The 24,232-nt window shown below is 39.5% G+C and overlaps 1 protein-coding gene and 1 long non-coding RNA gene across 12 annotated transcripts; one reads left to right on the top strand and one right to left on the bottom strand.

Moving 5' to 3' along the window:
- Nucleotides 1–2,302: 2,302 nt before the first annotated feature.
- On the bottom strand, nucleotides 2,303–22,501 carry rfx1a (regulatory factor X, 1a (influences HLA class II expression)). 11 transcript variants are annotated; one of them, XM_083567104.1, is made up of 19 exons: nucleotides 22,088–22,501; nucleotides 20,417–20,753; nucleotides 20,153–20,262; nucleotides 17,970–18,065; nucleotides 17,415–17,741; nucleotides 17,056–17,141; nucleotides 15,268–15,691; nucleotides 14,215–14,414; nucleotides 13,994–14,113; nucleotides 11,306–11,436; nucleotides 10,556–10,674; nucleotides 10,272–10,381; nucleotides 9,859–10,010; nucleotides 8,148–8,245; nucleotides 7,734–7,883; nucleotides 6,375–6,583; nucleotides 5,379–5,532; nucleotides 5,118–5,163; nucleotides 2,303–4,647 (listed from the first exon to the last, which is right to left on the bottom strand). In XM_083567104.1, the coding sequence occupies exons 2-19, from the start codon at nucleotides 20,730–20,732 to the stop codon at nucleotides 4,496–4,498; spliced, it is 3,000 nt and encodes a 999-aa protein (XP_083423230.1). In that variant the 5' UTR covers nucleotides 20,733–20,753; nucleotides 22,088–22,501; the 3' UTR covers nucleotides 2,303–4,495. The 11 variants fall into 11 exon arrangements, with proteins under 11 accessions (XP_083423230.1, XP_083423234.1, XP_083423235.1 ...); XM_083567108.1 differs by having other exon boundaries at nucleotides 15,319–15,691; nucleotides 22,088–22,451; XM_083567109.1 differs by having other exon boundaries at nucleotides 14,215–14,396; nucleotides 15,319–15,691; nucleotides 22,088–22,451.
- On the top strand, nucleotides 4,564–7,224 carry LOC310740426. Its single transcript, XR_014537654.1, has 2 exons — nucleotides 4,564–4,702; nucleotides 6,351–7,224. It is a non-coding gene; the product is annotated as an uncharacterized lncRNA (long non-coding RNA).
- Nucleotides 22,502–24,232: the final 1,731 nt, after the last annotated feature.

The following is a 24,232-nucleotide window of genomic DNA, read 5'->3' as shown; positions in this document are numbered from 1 at the left end:
GTGAAACCAAACTCAACATAGAGCATGAACACAAAATATTCTTGTAAAGGTTTTAAAGTAATTATGGTGTTTTAAATTACATAAATTATCAGGGTACCAAATGGAACCTTTTCTATGTTTCCACACAGATGGTTAATGGTAATACTGGAGAAGCTAAAACTTTTATAACTTTCATACGGATTATGTAATCAAATAATCTTGTATTCGATGTGAATTTGTTTATTGTAAAGTTTATTAAAAAGAAGACTTTTCAAGCTTTCTTGAAAATATTCAGAGATTGAGGGTGTTTTATTTGTGTGTCTGTGAAGAGAGATGATAGAGAGAGCAGAGTGCCTTTATTTTCCAAAAGCACAGTGTTTCTTTTTGTTGAGTGTGTGTGAATGAAAGTAGACCCTTTACAGATTCTAATGGTGTATTTCTCTTTTAAAAAAAAGACAGAGTAGTTTTAGTTCGTGGAGAGAAAAGAAAATACCACAAAACGCACCGGCGCGTTTGTCAACCCCAGAGGGTAAATTGTCGGATGTGAGTGAACTTAAAAAAGTCTGAAAAATATATCATGAAGTAAAGTACTGATACCAGAAAAATCTACTTAAGTACAGTAACAAAGTATTTGTTATATATGTATATAGTAGCTGTTGAGTCATTTAGCCTGTTTGTCTCTCCACATCCTTCTCTGTACCCTCTGCTCAAATGGTTTTAAAGCTTTACATTTGATCACATAGCTGTAACTCAGCGCAACTTTGTCATAGATTTCTCATTAATATAAACCATGCATCGTGATTTGAACATGAAAGGAAATGACCCATTTCAGTAACCAGCAAAAACACTTTCTCACCTTTTTCCCATGTTAAGAAACACTTGCTGTTTCTTATAACTACTGAACACTAGTGTGAGAGTAAATCAGATAAGGCATCATTTCTGTTGCGCAGTATGCAGTATAATTAGTGTCAATATGCTTAGAACATTTGTAAGCAACATTAGGCTTGTAGCTTCTGTGCAGTAGTACTGACTGATCTGTGAAATTATGCTGAAATTGTGTGAAAAAAGCAATCATTTAATATACATTTCTGTAGTTAATCTGGTCTTTGTAAATTAGAGAGTGTGCGTGCGTGCGTGTGAGAGAGAGAGAGAGAGAGAGAGAGAGAGAGAGAGAGAGAGAGAGAGAGAGAGAGAGAGAGAGAGAAAGAAAGTGTGTTATATGAGATGTCCCATAGTGGTCAGTTACAAAACTGTCAAAAACAGAAGCTATAGTTGGTTTAAAGAAGTGCAGGGGCGTGTCTGTCTGTGTCTGTGTCTAGGTGGTTGGTGTTTTCCAGTTGCAGATAATCATGTTTTTAATCTTTTTTAAATTACTATTCTTACCATGCTTTTCTTTGTATGCATACAATAAAAAGCACAGTAAAGCACCCAAATTAATCACATACCCTAATCAGTCACTTTATTAGTAACATGATCCATAGTAATACTGTGTCATGCAGGTCATGTATGAGTTTAGGGTCCATGTTGACACAAGTGCATCACATGATTGCTGCAGATTTTATTTGAGATGTTTTTTATTCTGCCAATCGTCCTATTCCATCACATTCTATAAGTTCTCTGTTGGTTCAGATCTGAAAAGTGGAAGGGCCAATAATAGACCAAGATATACTTTATTGATCCCTTGAGGGTAATGATTGTGTTAAAGCAGCATGTTACACAATGGGGAATGGGGGAATAAAATAAATAATTGTATCTTATATATATATAAATACAATACTGGAAGATGATATATAGAAACAGAGTTTTTGCAGATGATTTTATTGATCTTGCCTGCATCTCTGGCACTGATGCTGCTCCCCCAGCAGACCACAGCATTATAGAGGCAACTTGGGCCAACAAATTGATAAAAACATTTCCAGAATCCAGCTGCATACATTGAAGGATCTGAGCTTCTTTAGGAAATAAAGTCTGCTCAACCCCTTTTTAAACACGGGTCCTTCAATCCAATCCTCCAGAGGTTGCCTGTTTTCTGGTCTGTGATTTTCAAGTGAAAACTGATGCAGTCTGACTTCCTTAAAAAAATGTCAAAGGAAACCACACGGCAGCAAATGCACAAGCCCTGTTCTTGAAACCATGTAGACAGGAAATAAAGTACCATTATGGATGCATCTACTCTTCTTCTTCTTCTTTTTTTTTTTTAAACAGGAAGTAGTCAAGCACCACAGCTGGCAACAAGAAAGACAAGTGTCTGCCACCATTTCAGCCTTCAAACACTGGTTTCCAAAAGTAGATAAAAAACAGAACAAAAGGCTGGACACATTCACGGTTTTAGAAATTCTTAATTTATTCATATCTTAAATTAAAAACATTTGAATTCCATTTGATTACTCCAAAGGCACAATCCTCCTCATAGTTTAGAAGATTAATAAAACACTGTCACTCTTTTTTTTTTTCCTTTTTTTTTTTTTGTTCATTTTTTTAAATAAGAAACTGAAATGACCTTCAAAGGGAAATTCTTGCAGTTTATGAAAATGGCTATCGTACTGAAATGCTCTTCAGAACATCTTGTGATATGTCTTTTTTTCTTTGTATCAGAAGATTGTGAGGGAAAGAAAAGTACATGCTGGTTTGTGTTTATCAGGATAAGTAAACACCTAAAGAGTGCAGCCAATGTTGCTTCGGTATCACGCAAAATATACAGTCTAAGAAAACCGAGATCCAAGGTGATGGATTGTAAGATTCCCACGAAGAACGGGGAACCGATCTGAATTATTGTGAAGCAGTTTTCATTACACCACAAGCACAAATCTTTTTTTATTTTCTTAAAAGTGCTAAACGAGTTGAGGAGAGTTAGAAAGAAAATCTCAGATAGTAAAACCTAGGCTTTAGGGAAGAAGAGCAATGCTTTTCTACAGCACAAGTGCACTTCTCCATTCATCACTGCCTGCCCACTTTGCATTGTATAGATGTTAACACACCCTTTCTCTGAGTAAAACAGTGTGTAGGCAGTTTGGTTATAAAATAATAATAATAATAATAATTAATAAATAAATAAATAAATAAATAAAAAGGAAGAGGGGCGAGCGGACAGGTATAAAGAAACCAGAGTGGTTTGAATACACATACCAATATACCATCAAATGTGCACAAAACAGTGCAAATCACCAGTCTAACACAGAGAAGGGATCCACTTTGTGACTCTAGTTAGACGACACAAATACTATCAATCCTATACCAAGTCTGAAATGGTACACCAAAACCAAAGACAAAAAAGTGCAATTAAAAGAAAAAAAAGATAAAAGAGCAAATTATAAGGCAGGATTCAGAAAACGGTACTGCAGAGAATTAATATGAATTGGAACTCTCTTTAGGTTTTAAAATGAATCTTAACTCGGTATGTAACACTTGGTAGTGTACAACAAAAGGCAACCAAAAAGACAAAAGAGAATGGATGCATGAAAATATCCACCAACGAAAACAACCAATATCATATCTTAAGAACAACATACACACACCTTTATACACACACTCACTCACACCCAAAAGTACGACATTCACTCAAATCAGCACGGCAGGAAGGCCCCCTGGTCCACCCACAAACACACAGACGACACAAAGCGGGGCTGCCGCAGAAAATACACAGCACGCACACAGACGGACATACATGTTTACAGTCATTCTACTGGCACCTACTTGCGCCCATTTGTCACCCTCACAGGCTGCGGGTGTTTGTCAGACAGATGCACACGTAGCTCGGTGGCTCCGGTGCAACTGCAAAAATACTCACTTGGAGTGTCACATTTTTTTGATGCTTTCTTCTATACAGCTCTGTAAGGGGCAGACGCAGTGCCAGGGTGGAGGCGCGAGGAGAAGGAAAAAAAAACGTCTCGGCTATGTGTGCAGATCTTTAGACTGACTGAGACGCATCTTTTTCTAATTAGTATGTGTCTGTGTGGCGTCAGTCCAGATTTTAATACACGCCTCTGTAACATTAAAAATCGTGCCAGCGATTGTATTCTCCAGGAAGAACACCCCGGAGTGTTTCAGTCAGATATCTACACACCTGTAGTGTATGTGTGATTACACAGAGTATTGTTTTGGCGCCGTTTGTCATACTGAAACAGAAAGAACATAACTTAAAAGCCACTTATTTGGGAGGTCTGAGGGTAGTTTGTAAGGGCAGTTGATAAAATGCTGATATACTACATCATTAATCGTTTCCACCCTGAGACTTCTGTTATAGGCGAGTTTCGAGTAAACAGGTTCTCTTCTCCGCTTTCAGTAGAAAGATATCTGCCAAAGACTGTTGTAATCACACATAAGCTACAGATTAATTCATAGAGGAGTGTGTGTGTTTATGTGTCTGTGTGCGTGTGTGTTTTCGGTGTATAGGTTTGAGTAAGTACATGTGAATAGGTTTATGTGAACTGCAGCATGTTTTCACTATGTGTACAAAACAAACGTGTATTTGTTGTGTGTTTGTTTGTGTTTGTGTGGGGGGAGGGGGGGTGCTTTCTTAGTTCTCTGTGTGGCTGAAGAGCACTCGATCGGTCCGAGCGAGCTTAGCAGGCGGCTCCAGAGATTCCTCGCCGAGGGCGGCTCCGTCAGCAGGCAAAGCTAATTCCTGACATTCATCATCACTCTCCTCGTCCTCCTCATCTTCCTCTTCTAATAAATACACAAAGGAATGGTTACAATCACAGATGTGACACAGAAGGAGTTGGTAAGTATGAGGCTAGGATTTCATCTTTACTCCAACATAATTAGATCAATAACTGTAGATTCTTAACCTCCGTGGAAATTTAAAAGGGCGATAGGAACAAATTCTGAGCAGCAGCACTGATCCTAAAAGCTACTTCATACAGTGCATCAATGAGAGGACATGAGTGAATCGGCCTCCCCACACACCTTTAAAGAAACCTGGTTCATTTGTTTGTCATTTTTCATATTTGGATTATACTGTAGGGATTTGATGTTTATACTGTCAATGAAAAGCTTAACTTCACTGCACTTGAGCATCACAAAGTACTCTAACACTAATAACTTTCCTATTTAAAGGATTAGACTGTATTCTGTGTAAAAACAACTCTGAGTGTATGTGTGAATGTGTGTGTTTGTTTGGATGTGTGGTAGATTACCTTTATCAGGATCCAGTGTGTTAAGACTGCGACCAAGGCTGGCAAACTAACAGTGAAAAGAAGAACCAAAAAAGGAGATTACTCTCAAAACCAAACTGTGATAACCTTTTGTTGCTCTTGAAATTTTTTTCCTTTACAGTAAACGTGATCACGCTTTCTCATATAGCCCATGATGACACGTGTGTGTGTGTGTGTGTGTGTGTATGTGTGTGTGTGTGTGTGTGTGTGTGTGTGTGTGTGTGTGTGTGTGTGTGTGTTTACCTCGCCCATAACTGCGATAGGGGTCTCCCCTTTAGCCTGAGCCACTCTGTGCTCTATTAGGTAATACATGTACTCATCATACAGCAAGCGGATGAGATGAAAGGAGCCAAAACTGGCTGCGCTGCGCAGTGTCAGATCTCTGATTACCATAGAGCTAGAGAGAGATGAAGAAAAAAAGAAAGAGAAAAGAAAGAAATATGTTTTATCAGGGTCTTCTGTAATGGTATTATGTTGTTATAATATATATAAATATAAAATATGTGTCGTTAAGCCACCATTATTATAGAAACTCATATACGACTACACTGAGAGGGGTGGATAAATGATATCAAGAACAATTTGGAAGCAGGTTTGAGTCCACTTGACCCCTTAGACCCAAGGTTTTTAAAATAGGGTGGTCCAGAAGGCATGTATACAGGGTCCCTAACTGTATTGGAGAGTTCTATGAAATAATGCCAGGGCCATTATGGCTATTATTAGTTTTTATGATTGTAAAACTAATTGATTCGTTTACTGAAATGTACTGAAATCTAACAATCAATAAATACAAGTATATATATTTTTCACTTTAGCTGGATTTTAAATAGAACCAGTAAGTCTGCAGAGATCATGAAGATAAAAATATGGTCATCGAAGCACAAATTAAGAGAATATCTTTCAGACGAATGCTGGTCCATCCCTCCACACGAGCTCAAGATAAAGAACACTGTAGGTGTTCTGACAGATAATGTCACCAGGCAGCCTAATAAAACTCTATATGTGAGAGCCTAATCAAAGATGAAACCATTCCCAAATGCCAGAATAGCAAATACAGAATCATTTTGAAACGACTCAAAAAGCGTACAATGATTTATTTTGAACATATAGGTCACCTCAAATTTAATCATGATAAAATGTAAAATGAAATGTAAAATGAAAAGTTTCAAACTGGGACATGCCTTCCAGAAACACACTTATTTCCTTTCTTTGCAGTTTGACAGATGATGGTTGGCTCACCTGTAGAAACTCCATCTGAGCAGAAAGAGTTTAGCAGCTTTGGGGAAGGCAGGGCTGGCCTGGTAGGGCTTTAGGACCTGGGAGACAACACCGTCCAGCCAGGCAGCCCACTGCTCCAGTGAGTTCTGCTGCTGCAGGGTGAGCTTAAAGTCCTGCTCTAACCTTTGAACAACACGATCCTCACACCTACACACCCAAGAGGCCTGCTCCTGCAAGAAGAAAGCGACAGAAAAGTGTGCATGAGTGCAGTGTTTTGTGTAACATTCAGAAATGACAGCTACTTGAAAAAGAGCATGTCAGGAAACACTCACGAGACCACACACAACAGCTTTGCTCCAAAAACCCCTATAGGTTTGTCACTCACATAAAAGCAAACTAGTCAGTTGTCACGCGATTTTCACACGTTCCCACACAAGACAACAAGACATCAAACTATAGCTGCATGGACAGAGAAATTCATGTCTAAGCACTTTATACATACATAAATCATAAGGTGTTATATATAGATTAGATAATGTTTGGTTCGCAACACTCTCACCATGCCAGACTATGTTTTCAGTTCTTGAGGCACAAAAATAAAGATCCAAACCTCCTTGGATGCGGTTGCTAATCTGAATTTACATTCGCTACTCAACCTATTACTACACACCATTTCTATTTTCTTTAGTGTCGTTCATGAATAATACATTTAGTGAAAAAGCCATAAACAGAGGCAAGCTGTGCAAGCGCTTGCACTGTTCTACTATTAAAAGTAACATCTCATTCCTTACTACATAAATGTACTGCCTGTTTAATTTTGATTGGTTAAATGTTGCTGATTGATATTTTTAATTAAAAAGCACAGTTTAAAGCTTGTGAGTCATTTTGGAGATAAAGCCTTTCAGAGGGAGTCTCTGGTGTCAACGCTCTGTAACAGTCATGTAAGGATTTCAGACATTCTGATATAAGAGGTATCAAACACTGAAACACTGGGCTGTGCTATTATTGGAAAATAATTTCCACAACCTTAAGGAAACAAAAGTAACAGCATCTCATTACCTATTTAATTATCTTTCTCAGTATGGATCAAGTGTTTTATTCTTCTTAATCCACATCATCTCCCCCGACATCTTTTATCAACAAAATATGCATGTTTTCTTAATCATTTCCACCATTTCCATATTGTTACGATTAGTCAGAGTTTTTAGTAATATCTAGTATATGCATATGTAATAAATGGAAAATATGTTGCACTTCACACACTGTCCCACACCAAGTTTCAAACTGCCCACGTAACCCACTGTAGCATGTGCATCCACAGCTCGCTGTGCACTCTATAGTCTCCCATCCACAGAGGCAAGTGAGACCTTACGCACAAACCTGCACGTTTGCAAAGTCAACTCGGTTGAGGTCGCTGAGCATCTGGTTGATCTGCGCAGTGTTCTGTAGAACAGCACGGGCAGCCTGGGCCAGGTGGTTCAGAGAGGTGTACCTGCGCAGGGTCTGTGCAAAGGCATTCGCACATGTCACCTACAAAACAAGAAAAAAAAAATCATCAGCACAGTAAAAAAAAAAACAAAAAAAAAAAAACACCAAACATTTTTCCTGGAACTCAAAGAAGAGGAAAAGTAGCTGATGTCAAAACCACTTTTCCTACAAGGTTTGTGTTTTCATCAGTTTGGCCTCATTTTAGATGCACACTGATTATACAACATGTCACATAAAGTTCCTTTTAAAAGCCAGCTATCGATTGGTGCAGGATTCATTTTGTTTGTAAGTGTACAGTCTTCTCACTTTGATGCGGACCATCTCTTCTGGAATGTTCATCATGGCGTTAGTCAGCCAGCTCTCCAGGCTCTTGGCAAAGTTTCGGATGGCTTGAGTTAAGGCACCTGGACAGAGAAGATGTGTTATATTGAAACCATTATTCATCACAAGTCATTCAGTCAACAGAATTGTTCAGTTTGCTCTCACAGAGCCTGAGGAAAGTGTGTTTTTGGGTAGTCCAATGTAGGTCATGATTTTTTTCTTCACTAAAACAAAGGCCTTTCTGTTTTCTGTAATCGATTACATATGTAGAGTATGTATGAAACCCACAGCTATGACACAATGTTCATGCCAAGGGGCAGTCGTTGGGAAAACCATTGCACATGTGCTAGTAGGTTGTTGAGGAAATGTATGCAAAGTGAATATTTTGTAAAACCCTGATGAATTCTTCAGTCCAACCTGTTTGTGATTTAAACTCTAAATCTAAACGTCATCCATTCAAAAATGGGACCGTTTCTTCAAAAAGAAGAATTTATTGCTAGAACCCCAACGTGATTTCACCTGATTGTACATGGATACTACAGAATCTCATTACGCTTTTTAATTTCTTATTGAAGTGCTTTATCATGTAAAAGCTGGATGAATCTAAAATATGACTTTCTCCTCTTGCCCTTTATGCTTCATGGTAATGATACAGGTGCAGTAAATCAGCATCGTTCATTTTCTTTGTTGCTGTATTTGAGAAAATGTAATAAATGAGATGTTATCAGAGTGTTTACATTTCGGAAGGTTTTTTTGTATTACAGTACATTTCAGATAAAGCATGCATTCTTCACTACTTTGAAGTGAATACATAAACTGCGTATAACCCCACTGTTTGCATACAATGTTTGCATATAGGGTACTCTAAACATTGAAATATAAAAAATAATCAAAATATACCTCTCATAGTTTAGAACTTTTAATATTTGAGGAAAAGCAGGGTATTTGAACATTTACTGCAGAGAAAGCACAGGAATTTCATCCATAACTGCAGTGAAACAGAGATGAAATACTACTGGAGTATTCTTTCAAAACCTTTTAGCATTGTTTAAAATCTTTGTTGAAATTTAGATAGGTACCTTTAAAACCTAATTAGTATTTAAAATATAATACTGATATTATTCTTGACAATTGTTTAATTATGTCTATAAGACTTGATGATACAACAGTGTAACGTGACTTCTGTTTTTCTTTAGACTTCTGTTTTTTTTTGTTTTTCTATTATATATACATATTGATTCTGATACTGATACCAAAATGAGTAAACTACTTCGTCAGTAACTACTTCATCAGCAACCAGGAGGATCGTTCAATGTTTTGCACAGCTCTTTATATGTTGGCTGTTGTCATATGCTGATAGTAATGAACTCCTCGTGCTCGAGTTTAATGTTTAAGATGTTACAGCATGCAGTGCAGCATGTAAGTGTGGTCATTCAGGATGCTCTGGATTACACCTTGAATGATGAGACTTATGAAGAGGATGTACACTTCCTTATGATGGGAAAGGAAGTGTACATTTCTCAATGCCTGAAATGAATTGTTCTCATACCTGAAAGTTTCCCTTCTTTAATCATACTTAATAACTAGATCGTTGAAGTTTCATGTCATGTGATATTAGATGTTTGGTGTCAAAGTGTTTTTATGAACACATGTACAATAAAAGAAGGATGTGCTGAATGTTTAATGGCTGACTGACTGGGTATGGGTCGCAGTACGTCTGGGATGAGGATCTCCACCAGGCCCTGGTAGAGGGTGTTGTCGCAGTCACGGCTCCAACGCAGCGCCGGGTCATATTTGCACAGCACCACGAGGCATGACTTGGGCAGCCGCTTCTCTGACTCATCATGACTAAAAAAAAAAGGATGAATAAAAACTAAGAACAAGCTGCTTCTACCAGTTTCTTCCCAAAGCCATATTTGTTATTTCTCTCCCACAGGCAGCGTCTGGATTGCTTGGCTTTGCTAACTGACAAACCACAATGTGTTGGTAGTCTAATAACTGTTTTTGTGTACATTTCAGACATATTAGTCACCAGGCTGCTTAAATTTGCCTATGTGTTTCAATTTGACTTAAAACCATAAACTTATTGCAACAGTGTGTCACACTCACACAGACAGTGTGGCCGGATCTCCTGCCTGGCTCTCGCTAAACCTCCAGAACGTTTTCCACAGTGTCTCCACCAGTGTGAACTGCAGGTTTACCATAACGTCCAGAATGGCCTAAGAAAGAAGCCTGGTTACTCACAACAACCATGGTCTGAGCTGCTTATATTTCCGATACAATCAAGAAACAAAGATTGAATGTGTTATATAAAGACTGGGCTATGAATGGTTTCGTATGAAGTCACATTCAGATACATACACAGACTGGACACAAACAGATTGCTGGGTTACCTCACAGTGCTCTCTGTAGAGTAGCTGAAAGCTCTTAATGTGTTCCAGCTCAATGCCCTCTGGCAAAGGTTTGCCCTGCAAGTCAATTTCAGGGAACTCTGGGAGAGCACGGGACGCATCTGCACATAGAGAACACAAGAAATCAATTGGATTATTTCCTTGTTTTGATTTATTTTCTTTATTCCTGTATAAGATTTAAAATTCCTTTTTCACATTTGCATGGCTTTGCAGTGCACGTCTTTAACATCATTTCTAAACTGTAATTGAGTCTGTAGATGCATACTAATGACCCAGACACGATTTGATTATTACCAGATTAGTATTATATGCTACTGTGCACTTTAAGCCAATAATAAAGCCAATAATCAGGTTATACAAAATGTGCAAAATATCTCTTTACCATTTCCTCAAATATATTTGGTTTTCCTCCATGCTTGTTCATACACATAACAACATAGAGAAGAACTGCTCCAGAAACAGTTAAGATTATTTAATGCTACACCTAAAGATTTTCTAACCAAAACAGTTACAATTTACATCACACCCTTTTTTAGCAAGGTTTGCATGTAATAATGTATACTATTGGGACATGTGTTTTATAAGAAATCTGATTATTGACTAAATTAAGGTATATACATACAAGTGTGTGAAAACTCTTTTGACCAAACGTTTACATTTTTGGTCTCAATCATAAAAAAACGCTGCACATTAATGATGGCCAGACTGACCTAATACATAGTATGTTCTTACCCAGAAACTGTTGGTACTGCTGCACCTGGGCACTGATGTCAGACAACCCTGAATTCTGTTGTTGCTGCTGTTGTCCCGCCCCTGACGACATCCCGTTGGTCATTCCTTCCATCTTCTGTACTGGCTTCAGCCTAAAGGTGTTAGGGGGTAATTGAATGAAGATGAACATAAAACAACCATAAGACAACCGGATGTGACTGACAACCTATTCACACCAACTTTTTAGTCTTGGGTACAGTCACTAGTGTATTGTGATAATTGCAAATTGCCATTTGAAATGTATGTTTGTATTTCTTGCATTGTTTTTAATTTCAAATTAGTTTGATGCTAAATCTGGTGGCTGCGTGGAAAAACCCGCGAGGTGGCGTTTTTAATTTCCTCAAAGGCATAAAAATTTTAGTTGATACCATCCATGAGCCCTTGGTGTATCATTGGGAGGGGTTATGGTTAACAAATGCAGCTTTGAACATTAGTCATAAGCAGAGGTGGGAAGTAATACTTCATTACTGTACTTTAGTAGATTTTTCTGGTATCAGTACTTTACTTCATTATTTATTTTTTGGACAACTTTTTACTTTCACTCATTACATTTTTACACAAATATCTGCACTTTCTACTTCTTACATTTTCAAAACAGGCTCTTTACTTTAGTTTTAATCTATTTGGTGAAATGTCAATATCTGTTCTTCTCATTACGTGCCATTTTTCAGCCCATCAAGCGATTTCCTGTCATTGCGCAGCTTTTTCAATTCACTGGTGTATCATTTCCTGGTTATCGCACACCACAGATGTAGACTAGTTTATGAAGCTAACAACAAGCTTGGCAGAAGACCACAAGAAATATGGGGGTAACGTGAATGAGACAGAGGAAGTCAGCGATGTAAACATGACTGAGAACAAAAACATTTTTGATCACCTGATCATCAGCATCATCTCTGCTTGTGTTCTATATGGTGGAAATGTTTTAAATGTTTCGTATTAATATATTAATTAAGGCTGTCAACATGCAAATTTATTTTAAAGGCACTGGATTTATTAACGCGCCTGTATTGCAGCGCACATTTAACATGGAGTCCATATTAAAGTTATAAGAGGTTTAGTTTCTCCGATATCACCTTATTAACCATCCGTGTGGAAACATAGCAAAGGTTCAGTTTCGTGTCCTGATAATTAAGGTAATTTAAAACACCATGATTACTTTAAAACCTTTACAATAATATTTTGTGTTCATGCTCTATGTTGAGTTTGGTTTCTCGAAAAATAACATACATTGTGTAAAGCATCAATATTTGTCCATTGAAAAGTATTAATTTTAGGTATATTTAAAACAAATAAAAATGTGCGATTAAGCCGCGATTAAGCGTGAGTTAACCCACGAAAATCATGCGATTAATAATGATTAAATATTTTAACCAAGTGAGAGCCCTAATATCAATATGACTTGAAGTCCATTTACCAGTGTGACACTAAAACAGGTAGTAGTAATGTTTATTTTTTTTACTTAAGTACATGTCAGAGTCCAAACTTCTTTACTTTAACTTGAGTAAAAAAGTATAGTCAGTACTTCAACAGTATTTTAAAACATGAGTATCTGTACTTCTACTTAAGTGAAGTATGTGTGTACTTTTACCACTTCTTGTCATTTGTTGTATTTGCATATATTTATTCATCATTCATTCATTCATTCATTTTCTCCCGCTTATCCGTAATTCGGGTCGCGGGGGCAGCAGTCTAAGCAGGCCCCCGCCTTCGACTGCTGCCCAATCCTCACAGCACCATCCCTTACGGTCCCCCCTGCAGGTGGTGAGCCCACGGGAAGGCGGCCCCACGTCACTCCGACGTCACGGACCTTGATATTTCCCTCGTAAGGGACCCCCGGAGCATAGAGGGTAAAGGGCCTTGCTCAAGGGCCCAAGAGTGGCAGCCTGGCGATACCGGGGCTCGAACCCCCGACCTTCCGATCGGCAACCCAGCGCCTTAACCGCTGGAGCCACCACTCCCCCTAAATCCACTCATTATATAGGTCTCCTGTAGTACTCTAAGTTCTCAGTGTTTAAAATGCAGCTTGGGTACTGCCTTGAGTTCAAAATGTATTCCATTCAATTGACAATCAGCAACATTATAAAATAAGTTTTATTTATTTCATTTGACATTTGTTTTTGTTGTAGTAATTGCAGTTTTTCATTAAAAAGCATTTTGTTCTGTTTTTTGTTTTTTTTTGTCCTGGTACTTGTTAAGTATAAGAGCAGGCTGATTTGGAATGCCATAAGTCAATAACTCTTCATTCAATTATTATCATTATCATGTCACACTAGACATAGTACCCAAAGTCACAATTTCTTACAAAAACTCTTCCATTTAATACTCCTAGTTCACTTCCAGACCCTATTTATGCAAACAATATTAATACATTGGCAAGTCCTGCCAACAATTACAGCTAAAATGTTTATGCTGTGTTTGAACCTTTGCAACAGTTTGAATGTCCTGTTTGCCTCCTGTTTGCTAACAGTTTTAAATCTGAATTCTGAAGGGTTTGGATATGAAGAGCCTCTCTATATCGATCCTTTGCACATGAAACTCAATCTCTCACTCGGATTACGATATGTTACACCATGAATCAGAGATGGCAGACTTTTCCTCATGGACAGTGTAAAGAAAAAAATGGAGAGAATTGAGAAAAAGGTTTACCTCTGTTTTTGGGAGAAGGGCTGCTGCCTCATTGCCAGGTGTTGTTGGTCCTCCATCAGCCGGAGCAGAGAGGAGCTTGCTTTAATTCTCAGCCCATAGTAATGATATTTTGAGTTCCCTCTAAAAACAAAGCAGATACGTGTCTGCCTGTGCATACATGTCTACAGATGGTAGGGGGGGTGTTAGTATTGGCTGTTTATGCACCATCTATGCTTTTTTACCGAGTACCCAGGCGCCTCGTCCTCAGGCCCATAAAGACAGAGCGGATGAGTTTTCCAAAGGAGGCAGCATTCACGGGCTCCAGCTTCTGCTCCTGGCAGTGCAGCAAGTAGTGGCAGTAGAGAGTGGAGCGTGGCAGACTCACACCCTCTGCCGTCTCATAATTATCCAACAACCACTGCACCTGAGGGCCAGAGGACAGCTGCAAGGATGAGACACACACACAGCCACACACACTCAGACAGAGAGCCCAGGGTTGACCTGACGCACACAGGAGACAAGGACAGGACACGCACGGGTACACGTTCGCATGCTCTTTTCCCCACTCATGCATACACATGCTGACAGAGATATGTCAGAATGACATGACATGTACATGACCCAAATGATCATATATGAATTTATATGCAGATTACAAACATAATTCATACAGTAGCACCATCACTGTGCTGTCTATAAGACATCATATACAAATACACACATACAAACACCCATGCTTATCAGTCGTATCTTTCAGCGTGCCGTCGCATACAATATGGGTATGCAACAACATGGGATGCCTGTGGCTTTGTGCGGTTCTCCTTACAGCCGTGTTCAAAGGCCTTTTGAGTGAATATGAATACCAAAGGTGATTCTTTTCTCTCATGCAAATTATGATATGAAGCATGATGAAGTTATGATTAAATTCTAGATTTGAATTCAATGAATATGACAGCACAGTGAAAGAAGGAAATCTGTGCTCTAGTGCTAGAAAACATCTCAATCAATGACTATTTGATCTCCTCAAATATACAAACTGTTTCTCTGTGGTAAACGTAACAGGTTTGATAACTGCAGTAAATTTTATATTCCGTTGCACCTAATGGCAGAGGATCGGTGGCCGACTTACTGACTCCCTCTGCTCTTTGACTGTGCTCTCTGATGCGTGAAAGGGAACGATGGACGCATCATCGTTCTGTTACTGGAAAGGGTGAAGGTGGCGGAGTGAGTGACAGGTGTATTCAAGCGGTTGATCTCCACTCTTTTCCTCTGTGGAGTTTTTTCCGTGGTCATACCTTTTTGTCTGCAGACGGCACGCTATTCTCCTCTCCCTCGCTAATACTCACGGTGGCCGGGGAGACGCGAGCATTTTGCGTGTAACTCTGGCCGTTTCCACTGCTGCTGCTGCTGGTGCCTCCGCCACTGCTGAGCATGTAGCCTCCCTGAATCACGTAGCTGCCACTGCTACCATTAGCTCCGCCTCCTCCATCCCCGGAGCCGTTAGAGGCCGTACCTGACACTGCAATTACTGCTGTGGCTCCACCCCCTGTGCCAGGTGTGGCACTAGTCACAATTTGCCCCGTCTCTGTCACAAAGCCCGTATTCACAGGAGACGCAGCCTGGGAGCAAGAAACACTGACACTGGTGCTTTCATAATACTGAGCACCACTGGTCTGAGTGTACAAGGGACTGTCAGTGTACACAAAACTGCCAGAACGTCTAAAAAGAGGAAAAAAAACTGTTATTATTATTATTCAAAAAAGTGTTCTTCAAAATTTGGAATTTGTACAATAAACTGCCGTTTATACCTCAAAACTGCATTTAATAACTCAATCAAGCTACCTTTACCTTAAACCTCATAAAAGATTTGCAAAAAAATATTACAGCCTCCTACTGGCTGGAGACTATCGTGCAAACGTTAAGCCCCGACCCTTCCATGGAACTGACCCCAACCCTTCTGCTGAAAATATGAATGCCTCCTGAGCGGCATTTTAAGGTCTGATTTTACCACTTACATGGATTTGTAACATACCGTGTTTTCCGGACTATAAGCCGCTACTTTTTCCCCACGCTTTGACCCCCCCCGGCATAAACAACGAAGCGGCTAATTTATGGATTTTTCCTGGGGTTTTCCAGGTTTCACAAGCTTCATGCCAAAAAACTGAGCCCCATAACATTAGACCAATGAAATTGCCGAACGGGTTCAGGTAACCCAATGAAACTCTTTTATTAAGTCGAGCACGATCCCACTGAATCGGGCCGCACCACATCATAAATATAAATGAGGTTCCTCTGATGTTTGACCTGCCGCTCACTCGGACTGTCTACAGGAAATGAGAATCATTCGTCATGCTGAAAACAACCGGGCATGAAAAAACACACTTGACCTGTGTTCTGAGCTGTACAGCATCGGGAGAAAAGCTTCACCGATGGTGATTTTTAAATGCATGATGATGCCAAAAGAGAAACTCTTTTGAGAGAGAAAGTGTTGTGAAAGGAAGGAGGACGACAGTGAACAATGACTTTCTTGGTAGGCTACTGTTAAGATACAAGCCGTGTAACAGACACTGTTTTTCATTAAAGCCTGTGTAAAGTTCATTAGTTTCAATGTAGGAACCTGGGGCTTATAGACAGGTGCGGCTTATTTATGTTCAAAATAAAAATCTTTGTCAAATTCAGTGGGTGCGGCTTATATTTGGGTGCGCTTTATAGTTAGAAATAACGGTAATCATATGACCAAAACCTTTTATTACTTTTTACTTTTAACTTTTTATTACCAAGACAATACATGCAAACACATGAATGTATAAATCAGCCTTAAACAAAAAGTCTGAGTTGAGCACCTCTTTTCCATTTGGGGGAGGGCAAATTTCTTGGAGTAAAGAGTACAAATATAAACAAAAGCCTATAATAAAGAAACTAGACAAGTTTTTCAAAATGGCATATCAGCCAATCCAGTTTAAATTTGTGAAATTAGTCTTAAAAACTTTAATTAGACTATTAATTTAACAAGACGGTTTCATTATTTTTGTAATGAGACAATTTAAAAGAAAAGGGAGTGTACAGTCAGCCCTGATACTTACATGGTGCTGGTAGTGTAGCTTGTGTCTCCCTCCACATACTGCACCTGGTTAGTGTACACATGCTGCACAGGTACCTGCTGCAGCTGCTGCACATCCAAACGTGTCCGTGAGACACGTGCACACATGCACACGCGTAGAAACACATACATAGAAACACAAACCTGACATTAGAACATCCTGACGAAAGTACGAGAATTCTTACTTCCTCTCCCTGCTGCTTTTCTTCCTTTTTCTAAGCATTTCCAAACCCTTTTTGAACAATCATACTTCCAGACTCAAACATCTTAACAATGACTAATAAATATACCAGTTTCAGAAGAACAACAAGCTATGCATCTCTTCCTGTTAAAGCCACCTACTCTATGGTCAGAGACCAACTCAAACGCGTGTGCAGCAGGGACTGTTGGTAGATCAGCGTAGGGCGGCTGCTTTGGCTCTGAAACCAGAGAAAGAACTGGAACTAAAACGCCTTGTGAGGGCAAAACCACAAGCAGGTTCATGGTTGAGATGGGGAACAATGTGGTGTATTCCACCATGCTGTCTGCTCTGATGCAGACTGAGTCAGAGGGAACATCCATAAATATCGCTATGTAGCTTTCCTCTATGTTTGCTACTTCTGCCCTGTTCTCGTTCTGCCATTCCTCTCTCTGTATCTCTGTCTCCCTTGTTCGCTTTCTACAAGAATTCTGGAAGTAAACATGACAGGATTATACATTTCTCTGCCTACGCTCAGGAAAAACATTACACACTTACTGTAAGGGGTCAAATGTTACCAATACAAAAATGTTGAACGGTTTGTACGCATGTGGCACAATATGTGAGGTTGGGTATTGAAGTATATGAATATTTTCTTAATCGTGTGCTCATGAGTGAGAGCCAAAAGGTAAATGAGGCTTGTGTGTGAGAGAGATCACCTCCTGAGTCAAGTGTACAGGCTGTAGGCTGGTGACGCTCATTTGTGTGCCCTGTTCAGTCTTGGTTTGCTGAGATGTGGCTTGGACCACAGACCTCTGTGGGCGAAATAACAAAGAAACTGAACTCTCTTGTGAAACAAAAACAAGCCTTCACAGGGTTGTGCAGTGTGACAGTGTTGTCAAAAAGCATCACAGCCAAGCCAATTGTTATTTCAAACTGTTGCGCCATATTTAACAAGCTATACACTACCACACGTACTCCTAAACCGTTCGTGGGAGCTTTTACACCAGTAATGTGGTCTTTCTGAAAATCTGTTCTTGTGTAAATGTATGAGACTCGAATGTAATGCTTTATATCAGATCATTGCCATGAGTTCATGCACTTTTATATATGGCTTATCAAATAGCTTCTTTATTACACCTACAAAAAAAGGACAAAATTTAGATTGGAAAAAAGCTATCCTGAACAAAACCATAAATGAAGACAAATAAAACTAAGTAAGATCAGCCACTTCATAGTACTTCGTTTCAAACACAAGTGTTTACGAGAGCCGACTGGCTAAGCTGCATTACTGGAACATTTCGCAATGCAATTCTAATTGCCATTGCTATCAATTTGTCATTACAGCTCTTTGTGTGTTTTTTGCCTTTTATAGACTAAATGTAAATCAGTAATGCCACAAACACACTTGATTAGGCATTGAGCACCACATGCAGAAGTACAAAGGAAAACAGCTTTTGCAAACCTGCCAGGAATTTTAATTCAGTTTGGCCCACAAAAAAACAACACTAAAATATTCATAAATGTTGCCCATTGTGTATGTGTGTGTGTGTGTGTGTGTGTGTGTGTGTGTGTGTGTGTGTGTGTGTGTGTGTGTGTGTGTGTGTGTGTGCTTGTGCATGGTGTATATATAAATTTCCATTCAAATATTAGTTTGTTCATTATTGTGTCTAAATCACATTAATTACAAGATAACGATTTGGAAATTCTATCATCACTGTTCATCATCTCGGACTCTGTAAATCGGGTGTTTCTATGACAACGCACATAGCAGATACACTGACCATTATAGTCCAGCCGGCTCTATAATCAACCCTTAATAATATAAAAAAAAGTTGGAGTATAAAAAAAAATCACATCTAATGAGTATTTATTAAAATACAACATACAGAGGAGTTGTATAATCGTATTAAACGACTTTTTAAACGACTTTATATTGCCTAATAGTTCTTAAAATCTAATAGAAACAGTTCAACTTAAGTTTACAGTTATGCAGATAATTATGCGATAATTGGGTTGTGTCCCATTACATCCTGAGTGATTGGAACACTGAAAAAAAAACATGTCTGACATGTGTAGGTCAATAAATAATAGAATTTATTGTTATTATTTAACCCCACCCCCACCCCCACCCCCCAACAGGAGAAAGTCAAAGGAAAAAAGACCCCACCCAGTTTTGTTTAGAAGAACTAGGAGGGAAATTGCAGAGTAAAACATCAATGTTTTAAGTAGAGTAAAGTCTTTAGTTTTCAAATTGGCTGGCCAACATTTTAACTAGTGGGATCCTGTGACTCGACTGTGCTGCATTGCTGATAAAGTCAGTAAATCCTACAGTAGCATAAAACTTTCTTTTAGCTTCTCCAATTAGGGGTCGCCACAGCGGATCATCCGTATTCATGATCCGCATGTTCAATTTGGCACGTTTTTACGCTGGATGCCCTTCCTAACGCAACCCTCCCCATTTATCCAGGCTTGGGACCGGCACTAGGAGTGCACTGGCTTGTGCAACCCTAATGGCTGGGGTTGGTTCCCTGACCGGGAATCGAACCCGGGCCGCAGCGGTGAGAGCGCCGCATCCTAACAGAAGCACTAATGACAATAATCCTATTAAAAAAAATCTTATTAAAAATATGTTTTAAACCAGGCAATATGATTATCTGGCATTTGCTCTGTTTAAATTGTGAGGACCGATGTAATGTAAAAATGAGGCTACATTATATGAGGAAGTGATGAGTATTTGGTTTCTTTTTAAAAAAACGATGCAGACCAGATGCTTTGGTTTTTGCATTGTGATGAACACATAAATAGTTATTATATTGTATTGATTGTATTGACTGGGAGTGTGTGTGTGCGTGTGTGTGTGTGTGTGTGTGTGTGTGTGTGTGTGTGAAAGAGTGTTTACCTGCTGAGCTGACTGCACCTGCTGTACCACCTGAGTGGGAACTCCAGTCTGTACTACTGCAGGTGGAGGGCTGGAATCGGAAACTGAGTCGCTGGAATGGATGGAGCCCTCTGGAGGAAGAGAAAGACAATGATGTGAAAGATGACGGAGAACATATCGCTTGCTAATCAGAAATGAGTGATCGTTGACAGTCTACTACTGTCAATATGATGTTAAATAAATCAAAGTTGCAAATTCCCTTCCTAAGGCGACATTACACCTCACCTGTAACCGTAACCACGATGTACTGTGGGGTGTTTTGGGCATTGCTGGACTGCATCGGTGAATTCTGCATCTCAGTTGGGACGTACTGAGTCTGTGTGGGCGGGGCTTGTGTGGGCGGGGTTTGCGCAGGAGGTGGAGTGACCTGGCCAGAGGTCGACGATGCTGAGACAGAGGTGACGGTGTTTTGCAGCTCTGACAGGTACTGCTGAGGAGCCGCGGTGGTGACAACGACAGGCTGGCCCGCTGTAACCGTTACAGCGCCTGCTGCAGGCTGGGAGGTTTGCTGCAGCTCCCCGACGTAGGCTGGAGTCGCCATCGATATCACCTGGCTGAAACGCTGCAAATCACAGAAGAAACCAAAATGTGAGCTCAGAATAGATTCGAAAGTGAGCACGCAACCTTTTTACAATTACATTTCTACTAGTAATGATGTCGTATAAAGTGGGTTGATTTTGAACAATACAAAAACTGACATTGCAAGACGATAAAAACGGGCACAACCGCAGCCTCACAGCTCCTGGTTCTCGGGTCCGACGTCTTCGCAGTGTTCACATGGGTTTTCTCTGGGTTCTCAGGTTTCCTCCTGAATACCCTCTCTATGCTAACCTGCTGTAAAGCCAAGTGTAAAAGTGTGTGCACATGTGCAAGTTGACTTTTGGTGTATCTTGACTTCAAGTACTATATCACAAGATCCCTACACACTGGTCTTCCCCTAAAAGACATGCTATAGAAGCCCTGCCCAAGGAGAAAGGGCTATCAGGTGGAGGATTTGGTCTCCTGTTAACTAGTAATATGATCTCTTTGTGCTCAGCTTGTAGTGATGCCAAACTGAGCGACTGAGAGCGTTTCTGAAGCGTATTAGCGCACGGAAACATGCCTGTTCCGTATTCCGGCTATTTATAGTTTCACTGTCTCCATAGACACACTTTCTTTTATATTACACAGGAAAACCCTTGGCAACAAACCCTTCCCTTTTATTAACTGGAGTCAATGTGTCTGATCTTCATATAAGACCTGGTTATAATCGAGAGGCGAAAGTGAAATGAAACCGGTTCAGTATGGAGCCGTTTATAACAAGGAAAGTGAAGCCTGGTAGTAATAAACGCACAGGAAATTGTAATGACATGTGCGTTACGGCGTTATAGTTTTCATATTGTCCACCCCGGACATTTTATATATTTGTTGTAAGATTTTCCTCATTTGCCGGAAACAGTGGGTCCGGTGCAGCTATGCCAACGGCGTGGTTATGCGGCGGGTGGCTACCTAGCAACGCTCGCCAGCTACCGAGAGGGAGACGAGGTCGCTACATCTCGCTGTAGCTCGGCCAGTGTGCAGCGCCGCGTATCCTCGGGAACAAGCCGCCATTTTGTACAATCAGGGTAGCGTTCGGCATCGCCATAACAACGAGCAGCTTGTAGCAGGCCGACAGCAGTTGTGTGTGCAGTGTTGATTCGCATCGCCTGCGCTTCTGCCCCGCGCTTCTGTCCTTCCCTGGGCACCTCCCGAGCCAATCAATTAGCAGGGCAGGTGCAAATAACGGCTACTGACATTACATGACATTACATCTAGTTTGAGTTTTTTTGTTAAAAATCAACCACCACAACAATCGTTTCCGTTTCGTTCGCAACGTGATTTTGGTGTATGTATGAATAATAAGAAAAGATTATTCACCTTTTAATCCGGGTGTCTTTTCCACCGCTATGTTTGATTTTTTTTATTTTTTTTTTAGCGTTTCAATGAATCGGGCTGTTGTTGTTGATTCTTGTTGCTGGGCTCTTGTCGCCAGGACTACCGTGGCTATGGCGCTTCGTCCTCACCCGGGCAACTGTTGCTACCCACCCGCTCACATCCCACCCCCTTTGTGCTCACTGATAGGTCCGGATGCCAACACGAAAACGAAGATGTGTCACGCCTATTGGTCCTGAGCAACTGTCAGTCTCGGCTGCAGCTTCTCATTGGTCCGAATTTGCCGTCGGTCATATTTGTTAGCAGCCTTAAAGGCGCACGAGCGTGGAGCCGGTCTGCGTTGTGCTGATTTAAAATGGCAGAAAGGTGCGATCCATGAGCATAGGCAAGAAATATTACCATTTTTGACCCGTTCCATTAATGTTTAAACACAAGCCCAGTGAAGACCACTGACATAAATCAGTGGTATAATCAGTGAAATTATTCTCAACTTCATACAGTGAGCAAAAACCCAACTCTGCCTATCAACTGAGCAAAATATATGTATTTCCCAAAACAATACAACTAACTACAATAATTAATAATAATAATTCCATACTTGTGCTAAGAAATGACCAGTTTTTCGCCCTTGCCCTCTCGTCTGTCCTCTGCAAACAGTGTGAGGATGTGCATATTTTGGTGAATGTCCCTGAAAATGTCATGGTGTTTGTACTATTATCAACATGCTAATGACAAATTCAATTATTCTCCTGTCATTTGGGAAATTGCAGACCTTTAGCCATGTGTTTATTAGAAAAAGATTCGTTATCGTCTTTTGAAAATGTCAAGCTCTCTGCATCTTGTGCGGCTCTCGACCCTTTCCCCTCCCCGGCCTGTGACAGTGAGCTCTGTTCACCTCTCATACACTGCTGTGGTTGAGTGAATGTGTAAAACAGAACACACACACACACACACACACACACACACACACACACACACACACACACACACACACACACACACACACACACAGACATCAAAACAAAACTTCAGTGAAATAACAAAGCAGATAAAACATTTTGGTTAAAAAAACGATTTTTTTTTTTCTTTTAAGGATTAGATCAGCAGGGTTTCAGCTGCACAAATGATATTCAAATACAAAGAGTCTGATTTCTCAAAAAATGTTTGTCATTATCTATTTGTTTTATGTTTTTAAGTCTTTGAAATACAGCCCTGGTTTCAAAAAAAAGTTGGGACACTGTGTAAAAATGTATTAAAAGAAAAAATAAATAAATAAATAAATAAATAAATAAATATATATATATATATATATATATATATATATATATATATATATATATATATATATATATATATATATATATATATATACATTCCTTGATCTGCCAATTTAATAAACCCACAACATAGAACAAAACATGTCAAATGTTTACATGCTAAAAACATTTTAAGCAAAAAATAAGGTCATTTTGAATTTTATGGCTGCAACACATCTCAAAAAAGTTGGGACAGGTGTAACAAAAGGCTGGAAAAGTATGTTATGAAAAAGAAACAGCTTGATTAATATTTTTTAATTAATTTGGTTAATTGGCAACAGATCAGTAAAAAGATGGGCAGACATTCACCAATCTCTAAATAAGTATAATCTACATCTACACATTGTGGAAGAATTTCAAAATAATGTTTCTCAATATAAAATTGTGAGGACTACAGTCATTTACAGTCAGTTGTGGACAGTAACAAGGTGAATGTAATTTGTTACTGTACGTAAGTAGCTTTTTTATATTTCTGTATTTCACTGACGTATTTCCATTTAGGGAGACTTTTATTTTAACTTCACTACATTTCAAAGTCAAATATCCCACTGTTGACTCAATTACATTTAGCAAAATCAGTTGTTTCTTTTTGTTTATGTGTGGATAAAAACCTAACGGGTCAAGCACTCAGCAGGCCACCAATCAGAGTAGAGCACACGCTCTGTTTTAAACTTGTTTGATTGGTGCTTGGTGGCATCTACGTATAACCACATACAGTTCAGCATCAGTTCAACAGCTAGCAGAACATTTTAAGAGTAATAAATAATCGAAGAAACTACTGACTTTAATTTACCACAACACACGCAACCTTATT

This window comes from Silurus aristotelis, assembly GCF_946808225.1.
Source record: "Silurus aristotelis genome assembly, chromosome: 17".
In the NCBI taxonomy this organism is placed as follows: domain Eukaryota; kingdom Metazoa; phylum Chordata; class Actinopteri; order Siluriformes; family Siluridae; genus Silurus; species Silurus aristotelis.
This window is presented reverse-complemented; position numbering and strand designations above follow the sequence as displayed.

Coding starts and splice junctions, on each gene's coding strand:
- rfx1a (XM_083567104.1), bottom strand. CDS start 20,732: ATGGCGACTCCAGCCTACGTCGGGGAGCTGCAGCAAACCTCCCAGCCT. Junction 10,675..11,305: donor GCAGTACCAACAGTTTCTGG/GTAAGAACATAC, acceptor CTCTATGTGCAG/ATGCGTCCCGTGCTCTCCCA. Junction 10,382..10,555: donor TCTACAGAGAGCACTGTGAG/GTAACCCAGCAA, acceptor CTTCTTTCTTAG/GCCATTCTGGACGTTATGGT.